The 25065-nt window shown below is 33.1% G+C and overlaps 1 protein-coding gene across 2 annotated transcripts in view; it reads left to right on the plus strand.

The window, feature by feature from the left end:
* The window catches only part of LOC132723303 (trimeric intracellular cation channel type 1B.1-like), a 77325-nt gene that overhangs the window by 46844 nt on the left and 5416 nt on the right, over nt 1-25065 (plus strand). Inside the window, exons 4-5 of one of the 2 annotated variants that reach the window (XM_060707981.1) lie at nt 482-569; nt 3932-4261. In XM_060707981.1, coding sequence (XP_060563964.1) covers nt 482-569; nt 3932-4235 — 392 coding nt within the window. In that variant the 3' untranslated portion in view covers nt 4236-4261. Of the gene's footprint in view, nt 1-481; nt 570-3931; nt 5487-25065 lie in introns of those variants that run through there. The other variant, XM_060707980.1, reaches the window with a different exon arrangement.

Below are 25065 nucleotides of genomic sequence, written 5' to 3' on the forward strand. Positions count from 1 at the left end.
GGATGTATGTATGTCTAACCAACTGAGCTATCGTGCCACCTGTATAGATAGTGTATACAATGTGTTAATACAGTAGTGGTTTAACTGGATACATATGGTAATAACTGGCTTATATGGTCTAGTGTATATGAAGTTTGTTTGTTTGTTTTGGGTTTTACGTCACATCGACACAGTATAGGTCATATCGCGACGTTCCAGCTTTACTGGTGGAGGAAGACCTCAGGTGCCCTTCCGTGCATTATTTCGACACGAACAGGCACCTGAGTAGAACCACCGACGTTCTGTAAGGTAGCTGGATAGCTTCCTTACATGAAAGAATATAATTATAAAGTAATGGGTTAAAACAGTTGCAGACAATAGTAAATCTCTTAGGTCACTAAGAGAAGCTGGTTAAATTTCTTGGTAAGGAATGTTACGTTAATTGACATGGGATTTATTTTGCCATAAAGTTTTATCATTATGTATGTTTTTTACCCTACAGGAGCTGGTAGTTATTTGATGAAGAACTTCGAGAGATTGATTCGTGGAGTATGGATGCCAGGGTCCAACGAAATACTTCAACCATCTTTGTATGCTATTCCTACATGTTTTGTAAAAACTATTTTTTATCAAGTCTTCCTTGAAGCTTTTAATTTTGTCAAAATTTAGGATCTAAACTTTATGACAGCAACACTATTTTAAAGTTGCTTGACACAGAAACAAACAGAAAGATTTGAAAACACATGAAAGTACTGTAAAAACATAATCAATGATTTTGCATTTAATGGCCTGTCACAGTTGTATATAACACTACGAATGTTTTACTTACCAAGCTCAACATGTACTGTTGGGTCTACAGACATCAGATTTAGAAGTTAGGGGCATGTATATATGCTTTATGTCCTATTTGTTGCAGATAATTGGTCTATAAAGCTATTTTAAAAAAAATCCCAAGTTGATTGTATTTTCGTGTTGCCTTAAAAAAGGCGACATAGGGATTACTTTTGTCGGCGGCGGCATCAGTGTCAGTGTTGGCAACAGCATCCCCTTAGGATTGTCCAGAGCATAACTCAGTCAATATAAGTGAGATTGACTCCAAACTTTGTATGCTTGCTTCTTTCAATGACCTAAAGTGCAGTGCACAAGAATATTTCTCTGCACTTCTTAATTTTTGAGTTATTGCCCTTTGTTCATTTTCATACTTTATTTTTGTCAGGGCCATTTCTCCTAAACTATAAAATTTGTGGATTTGAAACTTCATAGGATAATAGATCTCATTTAAAGAAGAAGTGCAGTGCACAAGAACATGTACTCTGCACTTCTTACTTTTTGAGTTATTGCCCTTTGTTCATTTTCATACTTTATTTTTGTCTGGGCCATTACTCCTAAACTATAAAAGCTATGGACAGGAAACTTCATATGATGATAGATCTCATTAAGTAGAAGTTCAGTGCACAAGAACCCTTACTCTGCACTTTTTATTTTTTGAGTAATTGCCCTTTGTTTTTTTTCATACTTTATTTTTTTGTCCCTGCCATTTCTCCTAAACTATAAAAGCTATGGACTTGAAATTTTATAGGATGATAGATCTCATTAAGAAGAAGTGCAGTGCACAAAGGCAAGTACTCGGCATTTTTTAATTTTTTTTGAGTTATTGCCTTTTGTTAATGTTAATTTTCATATTCTATTTTTGTCTGGGCCATCTCCTAAAATAGTGCACAAAAACCGGTACTCCGTGATTTTTTAGTTATTGCCATATTTTATTTTTGTCACAGCCATTTCATCTTGACTATAAAAGCTATGGACTTAAAAATTCATAGGATGATAGATCCCATTAATAGAAGTGCAGTGTCCAAGAACCGGTAATCTGTACTTCATGATTTTAGAGTTATTGCCCTTTGTTAATTATAATACTTTATTTTTGTCCAGTGTTAATTATAATACTTTATTTTTGTCCAGGCCCAATTCTCGTACACTTTAAAAGCTATTGACTTGAAACTTCATAAGATGATAGATCTCATTGAGAAGAAGTGCAGTGCACAATAATTTGTACCCTGCACGTCATGATTTTTGAGTTATTGCCATTTGTTAATTTTCCTACTTAATATGCTTGTCCACAGCATAACTTTTCACTTTAAGTTTGATTGACCCCAAATTTTGTATGTAACAGTAAGCTTTTTTCATTGACCTGAAGTGCAGTGCTTAAGAATCCATCACAGAGTCCTCCATTTGATCTGTCAGTGTTAAACTTTTCCATGGTACTTTTATTTTTGATAATATAACAGTTTTATTAATCCCGAGGCAACATTGTTACAATCAGTTCAAATGTCACTAAAGTTAAAGGTCATATACATTGTAAGAGCAGTGTTTATAAATAACCTATATTTAAGAAAAAAATGCCTAACTGACAGCTATACTGTTCACAAGGCAACACTCGCGGAGTTCTAGTTTTAGCTCACTTGTCATGAACTTTAAGGGTCATGAATGTGCAATTGGCCAATGCATTCAAACGCATCTTTGAAAGCAACTGGTGAAAGTTGATGAAAGTCCAAATGTATTTAACATAAAGTCATATCATGAAACTATAGGAATATTGGTCAGCATGTGTAGTTATACACCTGGGGGTTTGCTTGTGGATTTATTTAATATTTGTAGAGTTGTTGCCCTTGATTTAGTAAAAAATTTACAATTTTCAACTTTTTGTCCCCCGCCTTTTCGAAGAAAAAAGGGGGTTATAGAAATAGGCTCCGTCCATCTGTATGTACGTCTGTCTGTACGAACCCAGAGGTACTTGTGTGACTTGGAGAACAATGGGTAACAGTAAATTCTCTTTGATCCTATTCATTCTGTTTTTACTTGTGTGTCTTTTTTTAAGCCTTGTGTGACTAAAAATTGCCAAAAAGATCAAAGGAAAAGTCACATAAGTACGTCTGTCCGTCACACTTTCGTGTCCGGTCCATAACTTTGTCATTTATCAAAGGAATCTGAAATAACTTGGCACAAATGTTTGTTATAATAAGACGATGTGTCATGCGCAACAACCAGACCCCTACCTCCAGGGTCAAGGTCGCACTTGCTCATTCAAGGTCAACATTGTCTATTTGAGGGTATATGTTGTGTCCAGTCCATAACTTTCTTATCTTTGAAGGGATTTTGTAAATACTTGCCACAATTGTTAACAATAATGAGATGATGTGTCATGCGTCACCTACCTCCAAGGTCAAGGTCACACTTGGAGGTCAAAGATACTCTGTTACAGGGTATATTTTGTGTCCCGTCCATAACTTCTTCATGGATCAAAAAAATTTGAAAATACTTGGCACAAATAGTCACAATGATAAGATGATATGTCATGCGTAACACATGTGTCCCTACCTCCAAGGTCAATGTCACACATAGAGGTCAAAGATTTAGATAGTCTGTTATAGGGTATATTTTGTGTCCAGTCCATAACTTTTTCATAGATGTAGGGATTTTAAAAATACTTGGCACAAATTATCACAGTAATAAGAGGATATGTCAGGCGCAAAACATGGGTCCCTACCTCCAAGGTCAAGGTCACACTTAGAGATCTAAGGTTAACATGATAGATTTTTTTTAAATTCCGTGTTTCATTTTATTTCTTCAATAAATTTATTGTTGCATTTGCAGATCTAGCATTGATCATAATTTTGGACTGAAAGTCCTGAGATCCATACCTCAATCTTTTGAAATAAAAATCGGGTAAAATCGGGCTATAAAGAGCGCATGACTATGTTAACACATGGTTTTGGTACCATTATAACATGGGCAAAAGAGGGAAAAATAGCCGATTTTATGCTATAATATTAATTCTTTCTTGTCATATACAGCCTTTATAGTTAGGTGAGTGATATAAGAGTCATTATGGACCTCTTGTAAAGAAATCCATGTAATTTTTTTCATGTTATAAATATTGTTTTTATATTTTCAGTGCTACTAAAGCTTGTCTGGTTGCATCTATTGTGTTTTTGTTGGAGCGCCTTAACTACATTCAAGCGCCACATCCAATTATTTATTTTGGGGTAGTAATTTTCTTTGTGTACTTCAAGCTGTCAGCTTTACTTCTTGGAATACACGACCCATTTGCTCCATTTGAGAACTTGTTTTGTGCAATATTTATGGGTGGAATGTGGGACGCTTTGAGACGTGCTGTGGTACGAGAGCAGAAGCCAGCAGATGCAAGCGACAGGAACGATATGCCAATGAAGAGCAAGGAAGAAAAGAAGAAAGACTAGAATTCTTTTCCCATGCTAGAAATGTTGTAAGAAAATGGTGTTACATGTAAATGGTTGTTTACTGTTGACATTTAAAAAAAGCATGCCATAATGTGATTATTTTACTGCATTAAGTTTTTCAGCAGATTTCATTTATGATTAAAAGAGATTGTGGTATGATAATAATCAAGGGTTAGCTTATAGATATGAATTTCAAATCTGAGATCAAAATGGCAAATGTTGAGAGTGTTTAATCAAAACATTTCAAAAATGAGATTTTGATATAGCTTTATAGTGAAATGAAGAAATGATGATTCAGTTTGATTATTTATGACATGAGGCATACAATTTTCACCTATTTTAAGTTGTTGCCAGTAAGCAACATTGGAATGATATATAAAGAGATATTTTAAGTGATCTTCTCAGTGAAATGATATTTAAAAACTACTTAGAATGACAGCTTTTTTACCAGTTTTGACCCAGTTAGATTAATTTAAATACTAAGAGAAAAAAAGATCCTGGAATATTTTTTTGAGATGTGTGAACCATTTGATGTAGGACTGAACCAATAACTTGCATGCAGTTTTTCAGTTCACAAACTTTTTTTCCTATGAATTTCAAAAGACATCATGAATATGAAAATTGTTAAAATCGAAATCTATCCGCTAATATTCTGCAACAAACAAATGTAATTGTCATGTGGTTAATTCAATTCGGGTTATTTAATCCGTAATCAAGTGATTTTGCCTTCATAAATCAAACAGACTTTTCCTTTTTTCACAGTTGCAATTTATCACAAGTGATCATATCAGATTGTCTTTCAGTCTGTCTGTCTGTCTGTTCCTATTAACTGTTTCCTGAGGTCACATTTAAAGAAATTGGTATTTCCAACAAATTTATTTGAAATAGAGAAAAATTTAACATTAGTTATACATATTTATCCTGAGAAAATTGGATCTTTTGATTATCTGTTGTATAAACATAATTTCCTTACTAGTCAGGGAAAGTTAACACAATACTATGATACAGACAAACTAAGAACTCAAAAGTTTTAAGTTCATTCATGTCCTTCATTAATGGCATATTTGAATGGCCAATGGCCCTTCAGAATGTTGCTGGGGTTGTAACGGTAGGGGACTTATGGATTGCTTCCAATACTATGATAATTGCTTGTTACCGTAGGAGTACAACTGCTTTAAGTTAATTATGAGGTTGATTTCTTTCATAATACTCAAAATGCATGTTTATTATTGGTAAAGGAATACTATACTATTACAGACTTTGTGTTTTTATTAATAGGGAAAAGATTTATGCACATTTTCATCTAACATTAAATCACATTTAATGTTTAACTTGATGGAACCGACAGTCTTTGTCACCAGTATGGAGCAAGGCCTCCCTGTACAAGTGTGCTGTCTAACCAGGCTCTACACTTTTAATATCTAAATTTTTTATTTTTAAAACACATTCCTGAAACTTTGATGGACTATTCAAAGCTGGGAAAATCCATAACAAATTTAGCAAGTTAATTGTATTAAAAGAAAAACCCATTTGCGATAAGCTGACCTAAGTTAAAAATCTTCAACACGACAAAAGCATTCTGCATTTGTCTATATGAAGGTTAATATGTACAGAGAGAATTTATTTTCCTTTTTTTTCAGTTTAAAGTTCCATGTGCTTTCATGAGTTTATGTACACATCTTGAAATCATAAAATCATTCCATAGAACAAGATATTTGATTATAAATTGCTTCATGCAGAATAGAACTCGATTTGAAATATTCTTTTAAATTAATTGTGTTTGATAAATTATTTTGTTATTTTGTTGCATGTGTTTTGCCAACATGTATATATTGAATGAAAGTACATGTTGTTATGTGGCCAAAAAATAGTGAAAAAAATGAATGTTAGCCACAAAAAGCAAGAAACAGATTGAAAAATTGTTTTGTATGGAAGATCAAATTATATTTCACTTGTGAACACCGACTTTGCATTTTCACTTAAGGCTACGGGTGAGAGTGGTTTCATCGAATTACCGGTTCGGCTAACTAATCTTATATAATAAAACAGGTTGTGATTTTGGCAAACTTAAGTTTAATAGTGCAAAAATTATCTGTTGTATAATTGGCACGTCAATTATCCTAGATCTTAATGTGTGGTTTATCACACATTTTCATGCAATTAAAGACAATATTGAAAATTTAAACCTATTATTTATTATTTTCTTTAGTATAATAGATCTAGCTATATTTACATAAAAGCATAACGCAATACAAAAGATCTCAGTAAACAAACAACATCATATATATATATGTATATAAGTAAAACCTGAAAAAAAGAATAATAATTTAAATTTTACACAAATATATATACTCATTAAGTGAAGCCTGTAAAATATGAAAACCTTTTTTTTTATTATCTATGTCAAACTATATTTACAAATGGTAAAAGCTGGAAAAGAAGGAACAATATAATTATATTTTTAATCGTAATAAAATTGACATATATACACAGAAAAATAAAACCTGCAAGAGAAAGAATTAACAATGTAGATTCTATTTTATAATATATGCACAAAAACAAGACATACAAAAAACATATAAAAATCCAAAATAAGAACAATTTGTACCGTGATTTTGTACGTTATGAATAACACATCTTTTTTAGATACTTTATTCATCTCTATATGAACAATTGATGCATGCATAGTATTAAAGATAATACAGCATAATTTCTACGTAATAAGCAATAACAATCTGTGTTTATTCTTTATTCATCACTCTATATAAAACTTAAAAATCGTCCTCATAAATCCCGTCCTTAAAGTTGTTGGATCCTATTCCTGAAATGTGGCTACATAATCTCAGTAGTTAGGAAGATCATCTCATCATCTTCGTACTTGTCCCAGGCGTCAAATAAGTTTCCATGGATGTAGGCGTATCTTTAAGGATGAAGTCTTGTCAAGAGATGCTGATAAATGGTACCTGCTTGGCGCTGTCATCTTTTCTCACTATAAACACCTTTATGTCATATAATTAGTGTTAACTAATAGGCGGATAAGACATGCATACTTTCTCTGGGATCAATTATAAACAAATGATTAGTTTCTTAAACCAAGCCCTAAATAAACAATTTATTTTGCAAACAAAATAATATTGTTTATTTAAACATTTTTTTTTCTCAAAACTAATTAATCAAATAACGAACATATCATTATCAAATTAAGTATAATATATAGGCATACTTGTACAATATATTATATACATATTAATGACATTTGCGTTATAATTTTATTACAACAAAATGTTGATGATACAAACACTTTATATATATATATGAACCATGTCTACTTTGCCTTCAATTACTATATAACATATATATGAACCATGTCTACTTTGCCTTCAATTACTATATAACATATATATGAACCATGTCTACTTTGCCTTCAATTACTATATAACATAAGATTGACAAAACCACTTTCGCACCTCTTCAACGAAACCACCATAATTCATGGCTACTCCACTTGTGAAAATATTACATCTGGTGTTCACTCTGTGAAATATATTTCAATCTTGTAAAGTATACTCTATGTATAAGGAATTCACTAAAATGGCTTTACATTTGGGAAGAGCATGTCACTTATCTAAAAAAATTTACTTCATTTATACATTGCTTCAATATGCTCAATATTTTCATATTTGCAATATTAAAACTAGAATTTTTAAAGTGTAGATCTGAAATATAGCTGGGTCTGAGTAAGTTTTTAATAAAGTGCATGATTTTTATCTGAAATTTTTTTATTCATTGTTCATAATTTTTTTTTTGATGAACAGCAATAATTATGTATACATTGGTACATCTGTTACTGATACTTTACTAAATAAGACTAAATGAATTTAAAAATTAAAAAAAAATTGTAACAGGAGTTTTTTGAGTTGTAATGAAATCTTTTTTTACTGTCCTATCTACATATTAGTAATATTTGTTTCATATTTTTATACTATTACTTAGTAATCTTTTCCATTCCATGCATTATTTTCTTATTTATATCCCCATAAACGAAGTTTGTAGGGGTGAGGGTATTAATCACCTTTAGTGATAGCTCTAGTTTTGTTTGTTTTCATGTAAATGTAGACACATGTATGATAATCTAGTTGAGTAACTTATGTTGTGTATTCTTTGTGGTAAAATGAAAATTTTGTTGTGTTAAATATTCTTTAAGGCCCATTATGCCTAAAAAAAAAATTTTTTATTTTTAGTTCTCCAAGCAATTTTGATGTTTCCAAAAAGTTACTCATTGGCCATTTATCTGAACTTATTCTTAATAGTATAGTTTTAGTATTGTACAGGGTAGTTTGTTTACATTTTGCTACTTTTATGACCAATAATTTCACATCTAGTGCTATTTTCTTTAGGTAACGAACATTTAACATGCTCTAAAACAATTATTAAAGGATATGAAACTCATGTTTACCCTTTAAAAAAGTAAAAATTTATTTGTTTCTGAGGCATAATGCACTTTTAAGAAAATCAATGTGTTGAATACCATGTTTTACTACCATATTTGTTTAACGTGTCATTTTACAGCAAGTTTTTATATTGTTATACATCATAATTATGGTCATATTCAGGGCTAACACTGACTCAAATAAAATAATAGCCAATATTTTTAACTTAAAAAAATAATAGTCAAAAGTTCAGCGGACTATTCACGATTTAGCGATTAACAACAAGCAGTTGATTAAATAAACATTTCATATAAAAAAAATTCAGTTTTATAAGGATTCTCAAATAAACTGATACATTTGTGTATATTGATAACGGAAAAGAGTCAACTCGGCCCTATACCAACTCGGCACGGGTCAACTCGGCCCACTTTACAAAAATATATAGACCTATAACGTATTTACTTTGCTTTGCATGTCGTTAAGGTAAATGAATAATAAGAAATATCTTATTATTATTATATAATTATACATTGTACCTCTGCTGAAATAAAGTAAGTTTAGAAAAAAAAGTTATTTATTTGTCTTGCAGATTCGATAAAATTAATATAGACACAGGCACGATTATCGAACCTGGGAAGACAAAATATGAACAGATTGATAAAATAACTTCATATTTTTTCTTCCCAGGTCCGATACTTGTGCCTGTGAATATAGATATAATAAAAATGTGTTTCCTTAGATGCATTTTGTTTGTAAAGTAATTTTCAAAAAAATATGAAATAAAACGTGTTTACTTAATAGTATAAGCTTCTAATTAATTGCAGGTGGTCACTAATCAAATTTGAATGAATGAGTCAATCATAATTATCACCTAATTAATCGGTATCTTTAACATACACATTGGTTGATAATAATAGCCCGTGAAATAGGAGTCCTTTGATGTCCTTTACCCATTTTTAAAAGTGGGCCGAGTTGACCCGTGCCGAGTTGGAATAGGGCCGAGCTGACTCGGGGGCCGAGTATGTTTTAGGGCCGAGCTGACCCGGATTCTTGATAACTACCTTTTTTTACATAGAACCACAACTTTAATTGTTATTATAGAACAAAATAAAAATGTTACATAGTGTAATTACTGTATAAAAATAATATTAAAAATTCATTATAACTTCACATAATGCTGTTATCAGACAATATCTGTTGTTTGTTTGTCAGCTATAACCACTGCCAATTTCCACATTTCACACAGCTAGGTCATATTAACCTATAGAAATAACACTTGCAAACTCATTCACAGAATGCAGCCTTTTTTTTCTGAATAACTTACTGAAAAATGTCATCATCACCAATGTAATACAAATTTTCTGCCATTATAGTAAAGATTTTTAAACAGAACATAGCTTATTTTCACCTTTAAATAAATATCAAAATTATCAGTGTCGCGAAAATATGTGACAATCGGATTTTTTCTGTTGTCTGAAAAATAATCACAATTTTGGTTGTTTTGCAAATAGTTGTTTGGAAGTAAATACTTTTTAGATATTTTATCATTGTTTTCCACTGGCGCTTTAGTTAAGCAGCTTAAAAGAAAAAAAATTCAAAATTAAAACACCGCTGGAATTAATTGGGTCTACTGCATTCTTTATCGATTTTTACACCTTAAATAAACACTGTTGGAAGTAAAAAATAATCGCCAGATTTTGTAGCCAAAATTTAAAAATAATCGCCAATCTTATAAAATAATCGCAAATGGCGATTATGGCGACCGACAGCGTGAGCCCTGCATATTTTATCACGGGGAAAGTTTTGCTGGTTTGCATATTCTTTGTTTGCTATTTCTTATTTGAAAAACATACTTTCTCTTAAAACCGGAATTTTTTTTTGAAAGGTTTACAGAAAAGCATATTAAACATTTATCAAATAGTAAAAGAAAACTTTATGTTATTATATGTGGACTGTTAAGATTCACAGATTTGCTACTTTTGAAAAGAAACAACATTAAAATAAGTGATTGGATATGTTTTAATAGGTTTAGGTAGTATAGGTTTTAATTGATTTCATATTACAGTAGAACTTCTATATGTCGAACTTCGATTCATGATTTTCTGGATGTGTCGGAATGAAATAAAAGTACAGGTTTTTATGCCCCCACCATTACACGGTGTTACCCTGTTCAGTCATTCCGTCATTATCAGTTTCCCTTCATTTTCTTGGCTACAGTTGCACACATCCAACTCAAATTTGATATATGGATATATCATAGGAAAAAGTTCAGTAAGTTTTGGCAGAGTTATGTCCTTTTAACTTTGAAAAAAAAAGAGAAATTTTCAGTTTCCATTCATTTGTACACATTCAACTCAAATTTAACTTATGGATTTGTCATAGAAATTCACATGTCAAATTCGAATTTGGTCGTGGTTTGGTGATTTTTTTACTTGAACTTTGAAAAAAATAAGAAATTTTTAGTTTCCGTTCATTATCTTCCGAACCATTCAACTCAAAGTTGGTATATAGATACACCATAGGAATAAGCAGGTTAAGTTTGGATTTGGTCATGGTTCGGTGATTTTGGACAAAGTTATTTATTCCTCTTGAGCATTTCCACACTCTTTTGTGTATAAGGTTGAAATCACATGTGCAGGTATTTAACAAGAAAATACATATACAAGAAATTTTCAGTTTCTACTCTAAATTTAGTGGGAATGTATGTCGGAGGTTGACATTGCATGTACTGGTATTTTACCAGAAATTGCTGGTATTTTACCAGAAAACAAGTCAAGTTCCATATTTAGTCATGGTTAAATGTTTTTTGACAGTTATCAATTTCTAATCATTATCTCGGCTACAAATATGCAATATGCAAAAGGTTAACACTGAATAGTTTCAGGGCCTTGAACTCCGTATAAAAATGGTTTGTGTTAACATTGAATAGTTTAAGGGCCTTGAACTTAAAATGAAAAAAATGGTTTGTGCAAACAAATTTGAAACTAAATATTATTAAAACATTTGAAATCATGTGGGGGCATTCATGGCATGACGACACATTTATTTCCAGTTTTTCATATACAGTGCTGTCCATAAATACCTTTACACCCCTTGTAAAAAACATTTTTGTTGATATACAAAGTATTAATCCATTTTAGAAATATTTTGGGTATCAATTTAGTATAAATAATTGTTACTATAATAAATACAAAAGAAATTTACTGAAAATTCAGAAAATAATTTATACATATTTGCACGTTTCAAGGAAACTGAAATTAGATAAAAATCATGCACTCAGATGCAACTTTTATCTAATATTCAACAGATTGTACTTTCATTTGCTTGTTCATGTTTTGCCCCTGACCTTTTACAACACTAATGTCTATTTAGAAAATCTCAAATGTACATTTTAAGACCTTGCAATCTGCTAGGATGTGTGTTTTTCAAATTGCGTTTTTGGCATAACCAACATTGTTGCAGAGGTTTAGGTCTGGCAACTGAATTGGACATTACAAATACGCTACAGCTTTTCCTAACACTTTGCTATTGTATGGGTCATAAGATGCTGTGTTGACAGCAAAACCAAGTTATGATTGTCCAGTTAAAGTTGTAGAAGGTCGCATGAAGACTTTGTCAGATTAGTGTCCCCAACAGTCTGGTGCACACAGTCATGTTCCAAGATGGTAATTTGATGATGTGTTGATGTAGTGTTGTATAGGGCAACAAGTGTACTGCAGAAAGTATCTGGAAGAGTGCATAACATTGTTTTCATTGATAATTTGAGGGACATGACTATTTTGTAAGCACATTTGTTTGAACAAGTCAAAAAGTAATGGCACCAGGTACAGTGTGTTACAGGATCAATCTAGTCACTCAATAAAGGGAGGGACATGTAATGGTGTGTTTAAGATGTCCACTTGAGTCATCAGGCTTCAGCCACTTCAAAAATGTTCAGTACACCATTAAGAGCAATGTACCCCTGGACAACCTGCAAGATCTTGAAACAAATAACTATAATATTGCGCAAATATTAATTTTTAACTTTGGCAAATGCTTATTTAGAACATGCCAGATTTTTATTCATGCTAAAGGTGCATACAATTCTAATTGGACAACTGTTAACCAATGTGAACAATTTTTGAAATACTGTAGATTTCCGTTAATATATAAAATTGTGGATAAATTTCATGTTAATTCTTTCATAGACCAAAAATAATAATGCATTTATAAAGTCTTTAGACAATTACACTCAAATTATGTAAAACAAAGTATCTCGGAAATGTATAAATCTTTGTAAATCAAACATTTAGTAATTTACGAAAGGTGTAACGGTATTTATTGATGGCACTGTACAATGGTATTGTACAGAGGAATGTCAGACAAAATCCCCTTCGATCAAAATCCCTTTCATGTATTTTTAGCTCACCTGTCACAAAGTGACGGGGTGAGCTTTTGTGATCGCTTTTCGTCCGGCGTCCGTCCGTCCGTCCGGCGTCCGTAAACTTTTACTTTAAATGACATCTCCTCATAAACCACTAAGCCAATTTCATCCAAACTTCACAGGAATGTTCCTTTGGTGGTCACCTTTGAAAATTGTTCAAAGAATTTAATTCCATGCAGAACTCTGGTTGCCATGGCAACCAAAAGAAAAAACTTTAAATATCTTCTTCTAAAAAACCCAAAGAGCTGGAGCTTAGATATTTGGCATGAAACATCTTCTAGTGAGTGTCTACCAAGTTTGTTCAAATAAAAGCCCTGGGGTCAAAATTGGCCCTGCCCCGGGGGGTCATTGATTTTCCCTATATGCATATAGTAAAAACTTCAAAAAATCTTCTTTTAAAGAACCCAAAGGGCTAGAGCGAAGATATTTAGCATGAAACATCCTCTAATGGGTGTCTACCAAGTTTGTTCAAATAAAAGTCCTGGGGTCAAAATTTGCCCCGCCCCAGGGGGTCATTGATTTTCCCTATATGCATATAGTAAAAACTTGAAAAATTTTCTTTTAAAGAACCCAAAGAGCAAGAGCTAAGATATTTAACATGAAACATCCTCTAATGGGTGTCTACCAAGTTTGTTCAAATAAAAGCCCTGGGGTCAAAATTGGCCCCGCCCCAGGGGGTCATTGATTTTCCCTATATGCATATAGTAAAAACTTAAAAAATCTTCTTTTAAAAAACCCAAAGAGCTAGAGCTAAGATATTTAGCATGAAACATCCTCTAATGGGTGTCTACCAAGTTTGTTCAAATAAAAGCCCTGGGGTCAAAATTGGCCCCGCCCCAGGGGGTCATTGATTTTCCCTATATGCATATAGTAAAAACTTAAAAAATCTTCTTTTAAAGAACCCAAAGAGCTAGAGCTAAGATATTTAGCATGAAACATGTTCTAATGGATGTCTACCAAGTTTGTTCAAATAAGAGCCCTGGGGTCAAAATTGGCCCCGCCCCGGGGGTCATTGAATTTACTTATATGTGTGTAACAAAAACTTAAAAAATCTTCTTTGAAAAAAACCAAATAGCTAGAGTTTAGATACTAAGCATGAAACATCTTCTAGTGAGTGTCTGCCAAGTTTGTTGTAATAAAAGCCCTGGGGTCAAAATTGGCCCCGCCCCGGGGGTCATTCATTTTCCTTATATGTGTATAACAAAAACTTAAAAAAATCTCCTTTGAAAAAACTCTAATAGCTAGAGTTTAGATATTAAACACGAAGAATCTTCTAGTGAGTGTCTACAAAGTTTGTTCAAATAAAAGCCCTGGGATCAAAATTGGCCCCGCCCCGGGGGACATTGATTTTTCTTATATGTGTATAGCAAAAACTTATAAAATCTTCTTTGAAAAAACCCGAATAGCTAGAGTTTAGATATTAAGCATGAAACATTTTCTAGTAAGTGTCTACAAAGATTGTTCAAATAAAAGCCCTTGGGTCAAAACTGGCCCTGCCCCAGGTGTGTCATTGTTTTTAACTATATGTGTAAAGAAAAAACTTGACCAGCTGGACCTTAGATGTTAGCATGAAACATCTTCTAATGGGTGTCTACCAAGTTTGTTCAAATAAAAGCCCTGGGGTTTAAACTGGCCCCGCTCCGGGGGCCTATATACAGGTGAGCGACTTCAGGGCCATCATGGCCCTCTTGTTGTATATCTGGACATAATCCCCTCCATGGGTGGACATAATCCCCTTCATGTGTGAAATTTTGAAGTGGACAAAATCTCCTCAATAAAATTGCTACCTAGGACAAAATCCCCCTTGGGTGAATTTTCTGTTTATAAAGTGGGTATGCTGTGTGGTGATTGCTAGTACTTTATTCGGGAATATAATTTGTTTCGACAGTTCTATACTGCTAAGGCCTGTGCAAGATGGACAGTGTTGCACAATTCATTTTTTCCTCACTATCTTTCAGAATTTATAGACGAGTTGTAATAGTGTTTTTGAAATAATAAGAATTGTTTTAAAGCATTGATGATTTGACTTTTAAAACTTCAAAAATAATGAAAAACACACTTTGTCTTATTATTCAACTTTGATTATATTTGTTATGCAGTTGATAATTTACCACAATTATAATGAACACTGCTAAACTAATTAAATTGTTTTTAATGATAATTTGGTTGATAATTGATCTAAACAAAAAAAAATGTCTTATCAAACTTATTTAATTATAAAGGTTAACTTGATACATAATTATAAGTTCATTATTCATCAATTTTTATGGAGCATAATAATACATTAGAAACCTATGAAACAAGGGGATTTTGTCCAGCCTAGCAAAAACATGAAGGGGATTATGTCCACCTATGGAGGGGATTTTGTCTGGGTATGCGAAGGGGATTTTGTCCGAAGGGGATTATGTCCGTACATCTGTACAAACATGTATGTACACATTCAAGAAATCCGATAAGCATATCAGTCAAACAACTATACACTAGCAAACTGATTTATATACAGAGCTGAATGTTACATGTACAGTTTATACAGCAGTCAAATCACTCTTATTTTTTTAACCTACATGAATTTATGATTTTCGGCAGTCACCTCTGCGAATTCAAAATAGTGCAGACCCGCAAAATGGACCTTTCTGCAAATTCAAATACACATACAGTATTGATCAATTTGACACCTTCAATCTGGAGATATTTTTCACAACTTTTCTAGCCATGATGATGATTGCTGATTAACTTACGTGACAGGTGCTAATTATACAGCCTTGTGTTCTAACAGCCTTTGTTAGTGTGCCTATGTTTGAGAATATGATTTAATTGTTATTATTTTAATAGTCGTAATTTTATTTGAAAGTACAGTACGAATAAGTTTGTTTGAGATCTTCCAAGGTCTGGTGTCGCGTGAGAATCACATATGATATTAATACTATAAGCTAGTTCAGTTGTCATTAAATGGAGTCTGATTCAAGAGTTTTCACAAGTCCCAAAAACTTACCAAGTTTGTTTTTGTGTCAGATGGAATTTTATTTCGAGTGAGCTTTTAAAACAGCATTCTGAAGGAATGCTGTTTTTAAAGTCCAGGAGATGAAATAAATTACATTTAACACAACAAACAAACAAATTTTCTTTTTATTTTATGCTTAAATACAAGTTTAAATGCAATTTCCTCAATCTTGCATATCAAAACCTGTATCCCCAAATTTCAGACGAATTTCTTATAAATACATGAAGTCTTGGGTTACAAAATATGTTCAAAAATCAACGTTAAATTGTGATGGTACTATTTACTTTATACAAAAAATGATTGTTTGTTTTAATAATTAAAACAATTCTAGAAGAAAATGTGACATCACGCCAAGCTTATTGCGGAAGGTTATATATTAGACTGTCCCTTGAAATGTAATTGACCGCCATTTTTAAACGTTGTACATTTAATGGAAGGAAGAAATAAAATACATTTGATTCATAGAGAAAGGAAACTTACTTAAGGATAAATATATAATTGTTGGCAGATGTGTATTCAAGAAGCGACTAGGAATTTGGAAAACATGGAATATTTTTAAAAGTAGAATAATGCTTGGTTGTTAACTTATCCTTTGGCATTGCTTTTACACACTGAAATACAGTTTATAATTGCTTGTAGGATACTTAAATCTGCATGTATGTCATCAAGAGAAGTTTTGCATGTGGAAGTTTATTTTTCAAACAGTTAAAATGAAATAAAAAAATAGAGATGACATTTAGTGATTGTTAAATTGAATGGATTGAAGTTTATTATGTTTGACAATTTAAGAAATTTATCAATTTCAGTTTTGTTTTTCTCTAAACAGCACTGACAATGTCTGAATTGTAAGCTAAAATAAAATTGAGGTACCACATTGGGAAACTCTTTAAAAAGTAGTCTGTGAAATTATATTTTGATATTTTTCACTGAAATTATCAAATAAAATTTTTACAGATAAATCCACTCAAAAGCATAAAATAAGAAATATTACCTTACTAGTTATAAGAATTTATTTCTTTACAAGCAATGTATTCAGTTTATAGGAAAGAAATCCAAATTTTTGATGTATTATATAGAGGGCATGTTGGTATGATCACTAATTTCTAATCACAAGTCTCTCAAGATGGGTTCCAATTCATTCATGCAAGTAGGATATTGAGCTATCTTACAGAGGTTGCTTGTTCTACTCCAATGTCGGCTTTTGTCTGAAATAATACACATAGGGGCACCTGTGAACTTTTTCAACCTGTCAGTGATGGAAAATTGACTTGGTCTTTTTCAGAAAAGTATTGTACCATGTAAGAATTACAAATGGTATTCATATTAAGCAGTATTGTTTGAATTTTGCTTAAAAGATATTGCTGAACATGGAATTTTGATATTTATTAGACATGTATTAGTTTCTGTATGCTAAGTGTTAGTTACCTCATACCCTACTCCTACAGTATTTGTATAGGTTTCTATAAAGCTTGTTTGTTGATCCCCTGTATTCAATCTTCTAAATTGCGGCTTGTATTGTTATGTCTGAATTATTGTAATGGTTGTTTGAGACAATGCACTTACTTTTTTGTCCTCATTAAGTTACACCATGATAATGGCAAGGTATAAAGTGATACCCTTGTCCATTGTGCAGGCCTTTGTTCAAACCAAATACTCTACCACGCATCAAGGGATTTTGATAATTTTCTTTTCAGAAATATATGATTTTTATGCCACCGCAGCATCTGCGATGCGGTGGCATATAGTGATTCACCTGTGTGTGTGTGGTTGTTTGTGTGCGTGCGTGCATGTGTTATATAGATTACATAGTGAACTTAAAAAATCTTCTTGTGAAAAAGCACTTGTCCAATTTCAACCAAACTTGGCAGGATTGATCCTTGGGTGAAGGGCTTCCAAACTTGTTCAAAGAATTTCATTCCATGCAGAAATATGGTTGCCATGGCAACCAAAAGGAATTATTAGAATAAATTAAAAAAATCTTCTTGTAAAGACCCAAAAGGCCTAGAGCTTAGATATTTTGCATAAGGCATTGTCTGGTAGACCTCTACCAAGCTTGTTCAAATTATAGCCCTGGGGTCAAAATTGGCCCCGCCCCAGGTGGTCATTGATTTTCACTATATGTACATATAGTAAAAACTTAAAATACCTTCTTGTCAAGAGGTACAAGGCTTAGAGGTTTGATATTTGGTATATGATATCATCTATAGGTATTCTACCAAAGTTGTTCAAATTTTGCCTCTAGTGTCAAAATTAGCCCCGCCCCGGGTCATAGGTTTTCCTTATATGTATATAGTAAAAACTTTAAAAAATTATCTCCTCGAAACTGACAAATGCTAGAGGTTAGATATTTTGCATGAAACATTGTGTAGTGAACCTCTAGCAAGATTGTTCAAATTATAGCCCTGGGGTCAAAATTAAAAAATCTTATTGTCTGAATGTACAAGGATTAGAGCTTTGATATTTGGTATATAATATCATCTATTGGTCCTCTACCAAAGTTGCTTAAATTTTGCCCCTAGTGTTAAAATTGCCCTGCCCCAGAGACGATAGTTTTCCTTATATGTATAAAGTAAAAACATGAAAAATCTTTTTCTCTGAATTGACAAAGGCTAGAAGTTAAATATTTGGCATGAGACTTTGCGTAGTGAACCTCTACCAAGATTGTTAACCAGGTTTTCCGAAGGAAAAAACTGGTTATTAGATTGAGGTATGTCGGCGGGCGGGCGGATGGGCGGGCGGGCGGACGGGCGGGCGTAAACAATTTCTTCTGTGCGCAACTCCTTCTACATTTCTCAACGGATTTTGACCAAACTTTCACAGAAGCTTTGTCATCAAGTGCCCTGGCGCATATTGTCGGGGTTTTGCGATTGGATAATATTTGACCTAATTATTGCCCTTTGTTTTTTTTCCTTATATAGAATATATAGTGAACAATTTCTTCTGTGCGCACCTCCTTCTACATTTCTCCACGGATTTTGACCAAACTTTCACAGAACCTTTGTCACCAAGTTCCCTGGGGCATATTGTCGGGGTTTTGTGATTGGATAATATTTGACCTAATTATTGCCCTTTGTTTTTTTTCCTTATATAGAATATATAGTGAACAATTTCTTCTGTGCTGAACTCCCTCTACAATTCTCAAGGGATTTTGTTCAAACTTTCACAGAAGCTTTGTCATCATGTGCCCTGGCACATATTGTCAGGGTTTTGTGATTGGATAATATTTGACCTAATTATGACCCTTTGTTTTTTTCCTTATACAGAATATATAGTGAACAATTTCTATCGTGCGCAACTTCTCCTACATTTCTCGAAGGATTTTGACCAAACTTTCACAGAAGCTTTGTTATCAAGTGCCCTGGCTCATATTGTCTGGGTTTTGTGATTGGATAATATTTGACCTAATTATGGCCCTTTGTTTTTTTCCTTATACAGAATTATCAATATACATGTATAGTGAACAAATTCTTCTGTGCTGAACTCATCCTACATTTCTCAATGGATTTTGTTCAAACTTTCACAGAAGCTTTGTCACCAAGCGCCCTGGCACATATTGTCGGGGTTTTGTGATTGGATAATTTTTGACCTAATTATGGCCCTTTGTTTTTTTCCTTATACAGAATATATAATGAAGACTTCTTCAATGGCAATTCCTCCTACATTATTCATATTTTACATTGCACATAGTTACATTGTTTGTTGCTTGTATTTGTATTTCAAATACAACATATTTATCTACAATGGTGATAATTGAAAACCTGGTTTCATGGCATTGCCATGTTTCTTGTTCAAATTATAGCCCTGGGGTCAAAATTGGCCTTGCCCGGGGGGATTGATTCTCATTATGTAAACAGTAAAAACAGAAACTAAAATAAATGTTTTCTGAATTGGAGACAGCTACAGCATAGATATTTGACATGAAACGTTGTTTGGTGGACCTGCATCAAGATTGTTTTGAGACAGTGACCTACTTTCTTGTCGTTTGACCATTTTTGACCATGTGCACAGTTTTAGTTGTAAAATTGAACTTTGATATCAGGTGACCTAGATTTTGATGGTGTGACCTACTTTCTTGTCCTTTGATGTACAGCTATGAATTTTGAACCATGTGTACAGATTAAAATGTTAAGTTAACTTTGATATCAGCTGACCTAGATTGTGTCTAACTGTGTTGTCCTTTGATGTACAGTGATGAAATTTAGGTTGTGTGAAATATGACCTTCACCACCAAATTCACTAGACTCAACTGCATTGATATATTCCTACTCTGATCTTTTATTTGAATAACAATAGATTTAACCACTAATCTGATAATAAGAATTAGATAGGTCAGGGATCTATGCATTATGGCAATCTTCAATTATATAGAAACAAAAAAGAATTTGTTCCTACACTACTATTTAGAGTTGTATTAATGCGGTGTCATAGCATTTTTCACAAATGCAATCTTGTTCATTCTAAGAATTTTGCCAAAATTTGTTACCTCATTTTATAACGCAATCAGCGCTTAACTTTCATCTACTAACAGCATATCAGATTTTTGTTTACTTTTAGCTCATGTGATCACAATTTGTCTGGTGTTTGTGGTCAACTTTTTATACATACAACTTCTCCTAAGAAACCACTGGGCCAAATTTGATGAAATTTTCCAGGGATGTTCATAGCATGACACTGCTCAAATGGTTCTGCTCAATTGAACATCTGGGTCACGAGGGCTAAAAATAGATTTTTGAAATGAAATCTTTAAAAAACTTTTTCTCTGAAAGTGCAAGGCCTAGAGTTTAGAAATCAAGTGTGTAGCATTGTCCCATGAAACTCTACAAAAATTGTTCAAATTATAGCCCTGTGGTCAAAATTGGCCTCACCCCAGGGGGTCATTGATTTTCCTTATATGTATTTAGTAAAAACTTAAAAGTCTTCTCCTGATTGTGCAAGGCCTAGAGCTTAGATATTATGTATGTAGCATCATCTAATGAAACCCTACAAAACTTGTTCAAATTATAGCCCTTGAGTCAAAATTGGCCATGTCCGGGGGTCTTTAATTTTCATTATATACATATAGTAAAAACTTAAAAGATCTACTGAAAATGCAAGGCCTAGAGATTAGAAATTTTGTGTGTAGCATCGTCTCACGAAACTTCAAAAATTGTTCAATTATAGCACTGGGGACAAAACTGGTCTTACCCCAGGGGGTCATTGATTCTCCTTATATGTATATAGTTAAAACCTAAAAAAAAATCTTTTTTGTTTTGACTAGAGTAAGATTGGCTAGAGGTTAGATATTAGGCATGAAACATTGTCTTGTAGTCCTCTACCAAGATTGTTCAAATTATAGCCCTGGGGTCAAAATTGGCCCCGCCCCTGGGGTCATTAATTTTCATTACGTTCATAAAGTATAAACTTAAAAAAATCTCCCCTCTAGGGAAATCATAAAATATAAAAATCTTCTGCCAAGAAATAATGTCTAAACCTAAGATATTTAGTATGTAGCATAACACCACAATTACTTGTAACAAAAAAATTAAATCATATTCTATTTGGGTAAATAACTTTAAGCTCAAGACTTTTGGACGTTATTGCATCATAGCATTAAGCTTTCTGCAGGGTCAGTTGTAGATCAGTGAAGAAAATTCTCCTAAAATATGAAATTAGGCCTAAATAAAGATTACATTTGTTTCTTGTACCTTACTTACAAAGATGAGTTTGTATTCTCAATTTTTCTTTTATTGAATTTTGTTAAAAATTGTATTTTTTTCTTTTTGAACCTGATATCTGTTTCATGTGTGTAATTTAATTTTGATACCAAATGAGCTGTTATTGATATTTTTAAACCATTTGACTTTATTTCTTGTGTTTTGATGTACAGACTTGAAATTTGGACCAGGAATGTAATTTCTGATGCCGAATTGAATTTTTAGCTCACCTGAGCATGCTCAGGGTGAGCTGATTGTCCGTCGTCCGTCGGCTGTCGTCCGTTCACATTTAGTTGTTAACACTCTAGCGATCGCATTTTTGCCTCAATCATCATCAAACTTGGTCAGGATGCTTATCTAGTTGATAGCTTGGATGAGTTCGAACATGGGTCATCTCAAATGAAAAACTAGGTCACAAGAGCTAAAAATAGAAAAACCTTGTTAACACTCTAGAGGTCACAATTTTGCCTCAATCATCATCAAACTTGGTCATGATGTTTGTCTAGGTGATAGCTCGGATGAGTTCGAACATGGGTCATCTCGGATGAAAAAGTAGGTCACCGGAGCTAAAAATAGAAAAACCTTGTTAACACTCTAGCGGTCTTATTATTGCATTAATCATCATCAAACTTGGTCAGGATGTTTGTCTAGGTGATAGCTCGGATGAGTTTGAATATGGGTCATCTCGGATGAAAAACTAGGTCATCGGAGCTAAAAATAGAAAAACCTTGTTAACACTCCAGCAGTCACATTTTTGCCTCAATCATCATCAAACTTGGTCAGGATGCTTATCTAGTTGATAGCTCGGATGAGTTCGAACATGGGTCATCTCGGATGAAAAACTAGGTCACAAGAGCTAAAAATAGAAAAACCTTGTTAACACTAGAGGTCACAATTTTGCCTCAATCATCATTTAACTTGGTCAGGATGTTTGTCTAGGTGATAGCTAGAATGAGTTCGAACATGGCTTATCTCGGATGAAAAACTAGGTCACCGGAGCTAAAAATAGAAAAACCTTGTTAACACTCTAGCGGTCACATTTTTGCATCAATCATCATCAAACTTGGTCAGGATGCTTGTCTAGGTGATAGCTCAGATGAGTTCGAACATGGGTCATCTCGGATGAAAAACTAGGTCACCGAAGCTAAAAATAGAAAAACCTTGTTAACACTCCAGCGGTCACATTTTTGCCTCAATCATCATCAAACTTGGTCAGGATGCTTGTCTAGGTGATAGCTTGGATGAGTTTAAACATGGGTCACCTCGGATGAAAAAGTAGGTCACCGGAGCTAAAAATAGAAAAACCTTGTTAACACTCTAGTGGTCACATTTTTGCATCAATCATCATCAAACTTGGTCAGGATGCTTGTCTAGGTGATAGCTTTGATGAGTTCGAACATGGGTCATCTCAGATGAAAAACAAGGTCACAGGAGCTAAAAATAGAAAAATATTGTTAACACTCTAGCGGTCACATTTTTGACACAAGTGTCATCAAACTTTATCAGGATGATTGTCTAGGTACTTGCTCAGATGAGTTCGAACATGGGTCATCTCGGATGAAAAACTAGGTCACCGGAGCTAAAAATAGAAAAACCTTGTTAACACTCTAGTGGTCACAATTTTGACTCAATTGTCATCAAACTTGGTCAGGAAACTTGTCTAGGTCATTGCTGGGATTAAATCAAACATGGGTCATCTCGGATGAAAAACTAGGTCACCGGAGCTAAAAATAGAAAAATCTTGTTAACACTCTAGTGGCTACTGTTTTGATCCAAATATCCTGTTAATTGGTCTGAAAGTTTGTTTTGATGATTTCTAAGTCAAGTTCGAACATAGGTCATCTTGAATGAAAAACTAGGTCACACCGCCCAAATATGGAAAAGCCATTTTTGACTCAATTATCATCAAACTTGGTCAGGATGCTTGTCTAGGTAATTGAAATCGCATTTGAAACTAGGTCACCGGAGCTAAAAATAGAAAAATCTTGTTAACACTCTAGTTGCTACTGTTTTGATCCAAGTATCCTGGATATTGGTCTGAAAGTTTGTTTTGATGATTTCTAGGTCAAGTTTGAATATGTGTCACCTGGGTAAAAAACTAGGTCACACTGCTCAAATATGGATGATCCTTGTTAACACTGTAGTGGTCACATTTTTGACTCACCTGTCATGAAACTTGGTCAGAATGCTTGTCTATGTAATTGTTTGGATGAGTTTGATGGGTCAGGTGAGCGATCTAGGGCCATCATGGCCCTCTTGTTATATCAACTGACCTACTTTTGATATTAATGATATGGTTTGACCTAGTTTCTCGTTTTTTGATGTACAGACTTGAAATTTTGACATTGGGTGTAATTTCTGATCCTGAATTAAGGCTGTTCAGCACCTTCTGACAAAAATTAGGGCAAATTTTAGGGCAATTTTTGAGAAATTTTAGGTCTAAAATTAGAAATTATAGGGTACATAAAAGAAATTTTCCGGCTAAAATTTGGAATTTTGTTTCTAAACAATGGCCCAAAAAAGACCATGATATGGGCTTACCTTTGTATATTTGACATAAAATTAACTCATAAATAATGCTTATAGCAAAGATGTCTGCCAGTGTTCCATAGTCTTTAGTTGTTGGCTGCTCCTTTAAGAAATTAAATCTCTGTCACCCAGTCACAACCAAAAACAACCTGAATAAATGGATTCACAATGGAACTGTCTACTCTGAATATGGAGAGCTGAAAAACTACATTAAAACATAATTAGAATGAAAACATTTTAAAGTTAAGTACTTTAATAACAAAAGACAAATAATATAGGAATTTGAGTGAAAAAATAGGGCATTTTTAGGAATTTCCTTTGATTTTTTTATTTCTTTAGGAATTTTAGCAAAATTGAAAAAAATAGGATTTTTTTAGGAATATTAGGGACGTTGGACAGCCTGTGAATTGAATTTTGATATCAATTGACCTACATTTTTATGTAATGACTTGAAATTTGGACCAGGAGTGTAATTTTTTATGTTGAATTGAATTTTGATATCAACTGACCTACTTTTGATATTTTTGACACCATTTGACCTAATTTCTTCTTTTTGTTTTTTTTTGAAATACAGACTTATAATTTTGACCAGGGGTTAATTTTTGGTGATTTCTTGGTCAAGATTGAATATGGCTCCCCTGGGGTCAAATACAAGGTCACACAGCCTAAATATTGGAAAACCTTTTTAACACTTAAGGGGATAAAGTTTATTATGATGATTTCCAGGTGTAGTTCAAATATGGGTCAGTTGTGT

This window comes from Ruditapes philippinarum, unplaced genomic scaffold (genome assembly GCF_026571515.1).
Source record: "Ruditapes philippinarum isolate M1 unplaced genomic scaffold, ASM2657151v2 ctg1752_1_1_1_1, whole genome shotgun sequence".
NCBI classification, from domain to species: Eukaryota; Metazoa; Mollusca; class Bivalvia; order Venerida; family Veneridae; genus Ruditapes; species Ruditapes philippinarum.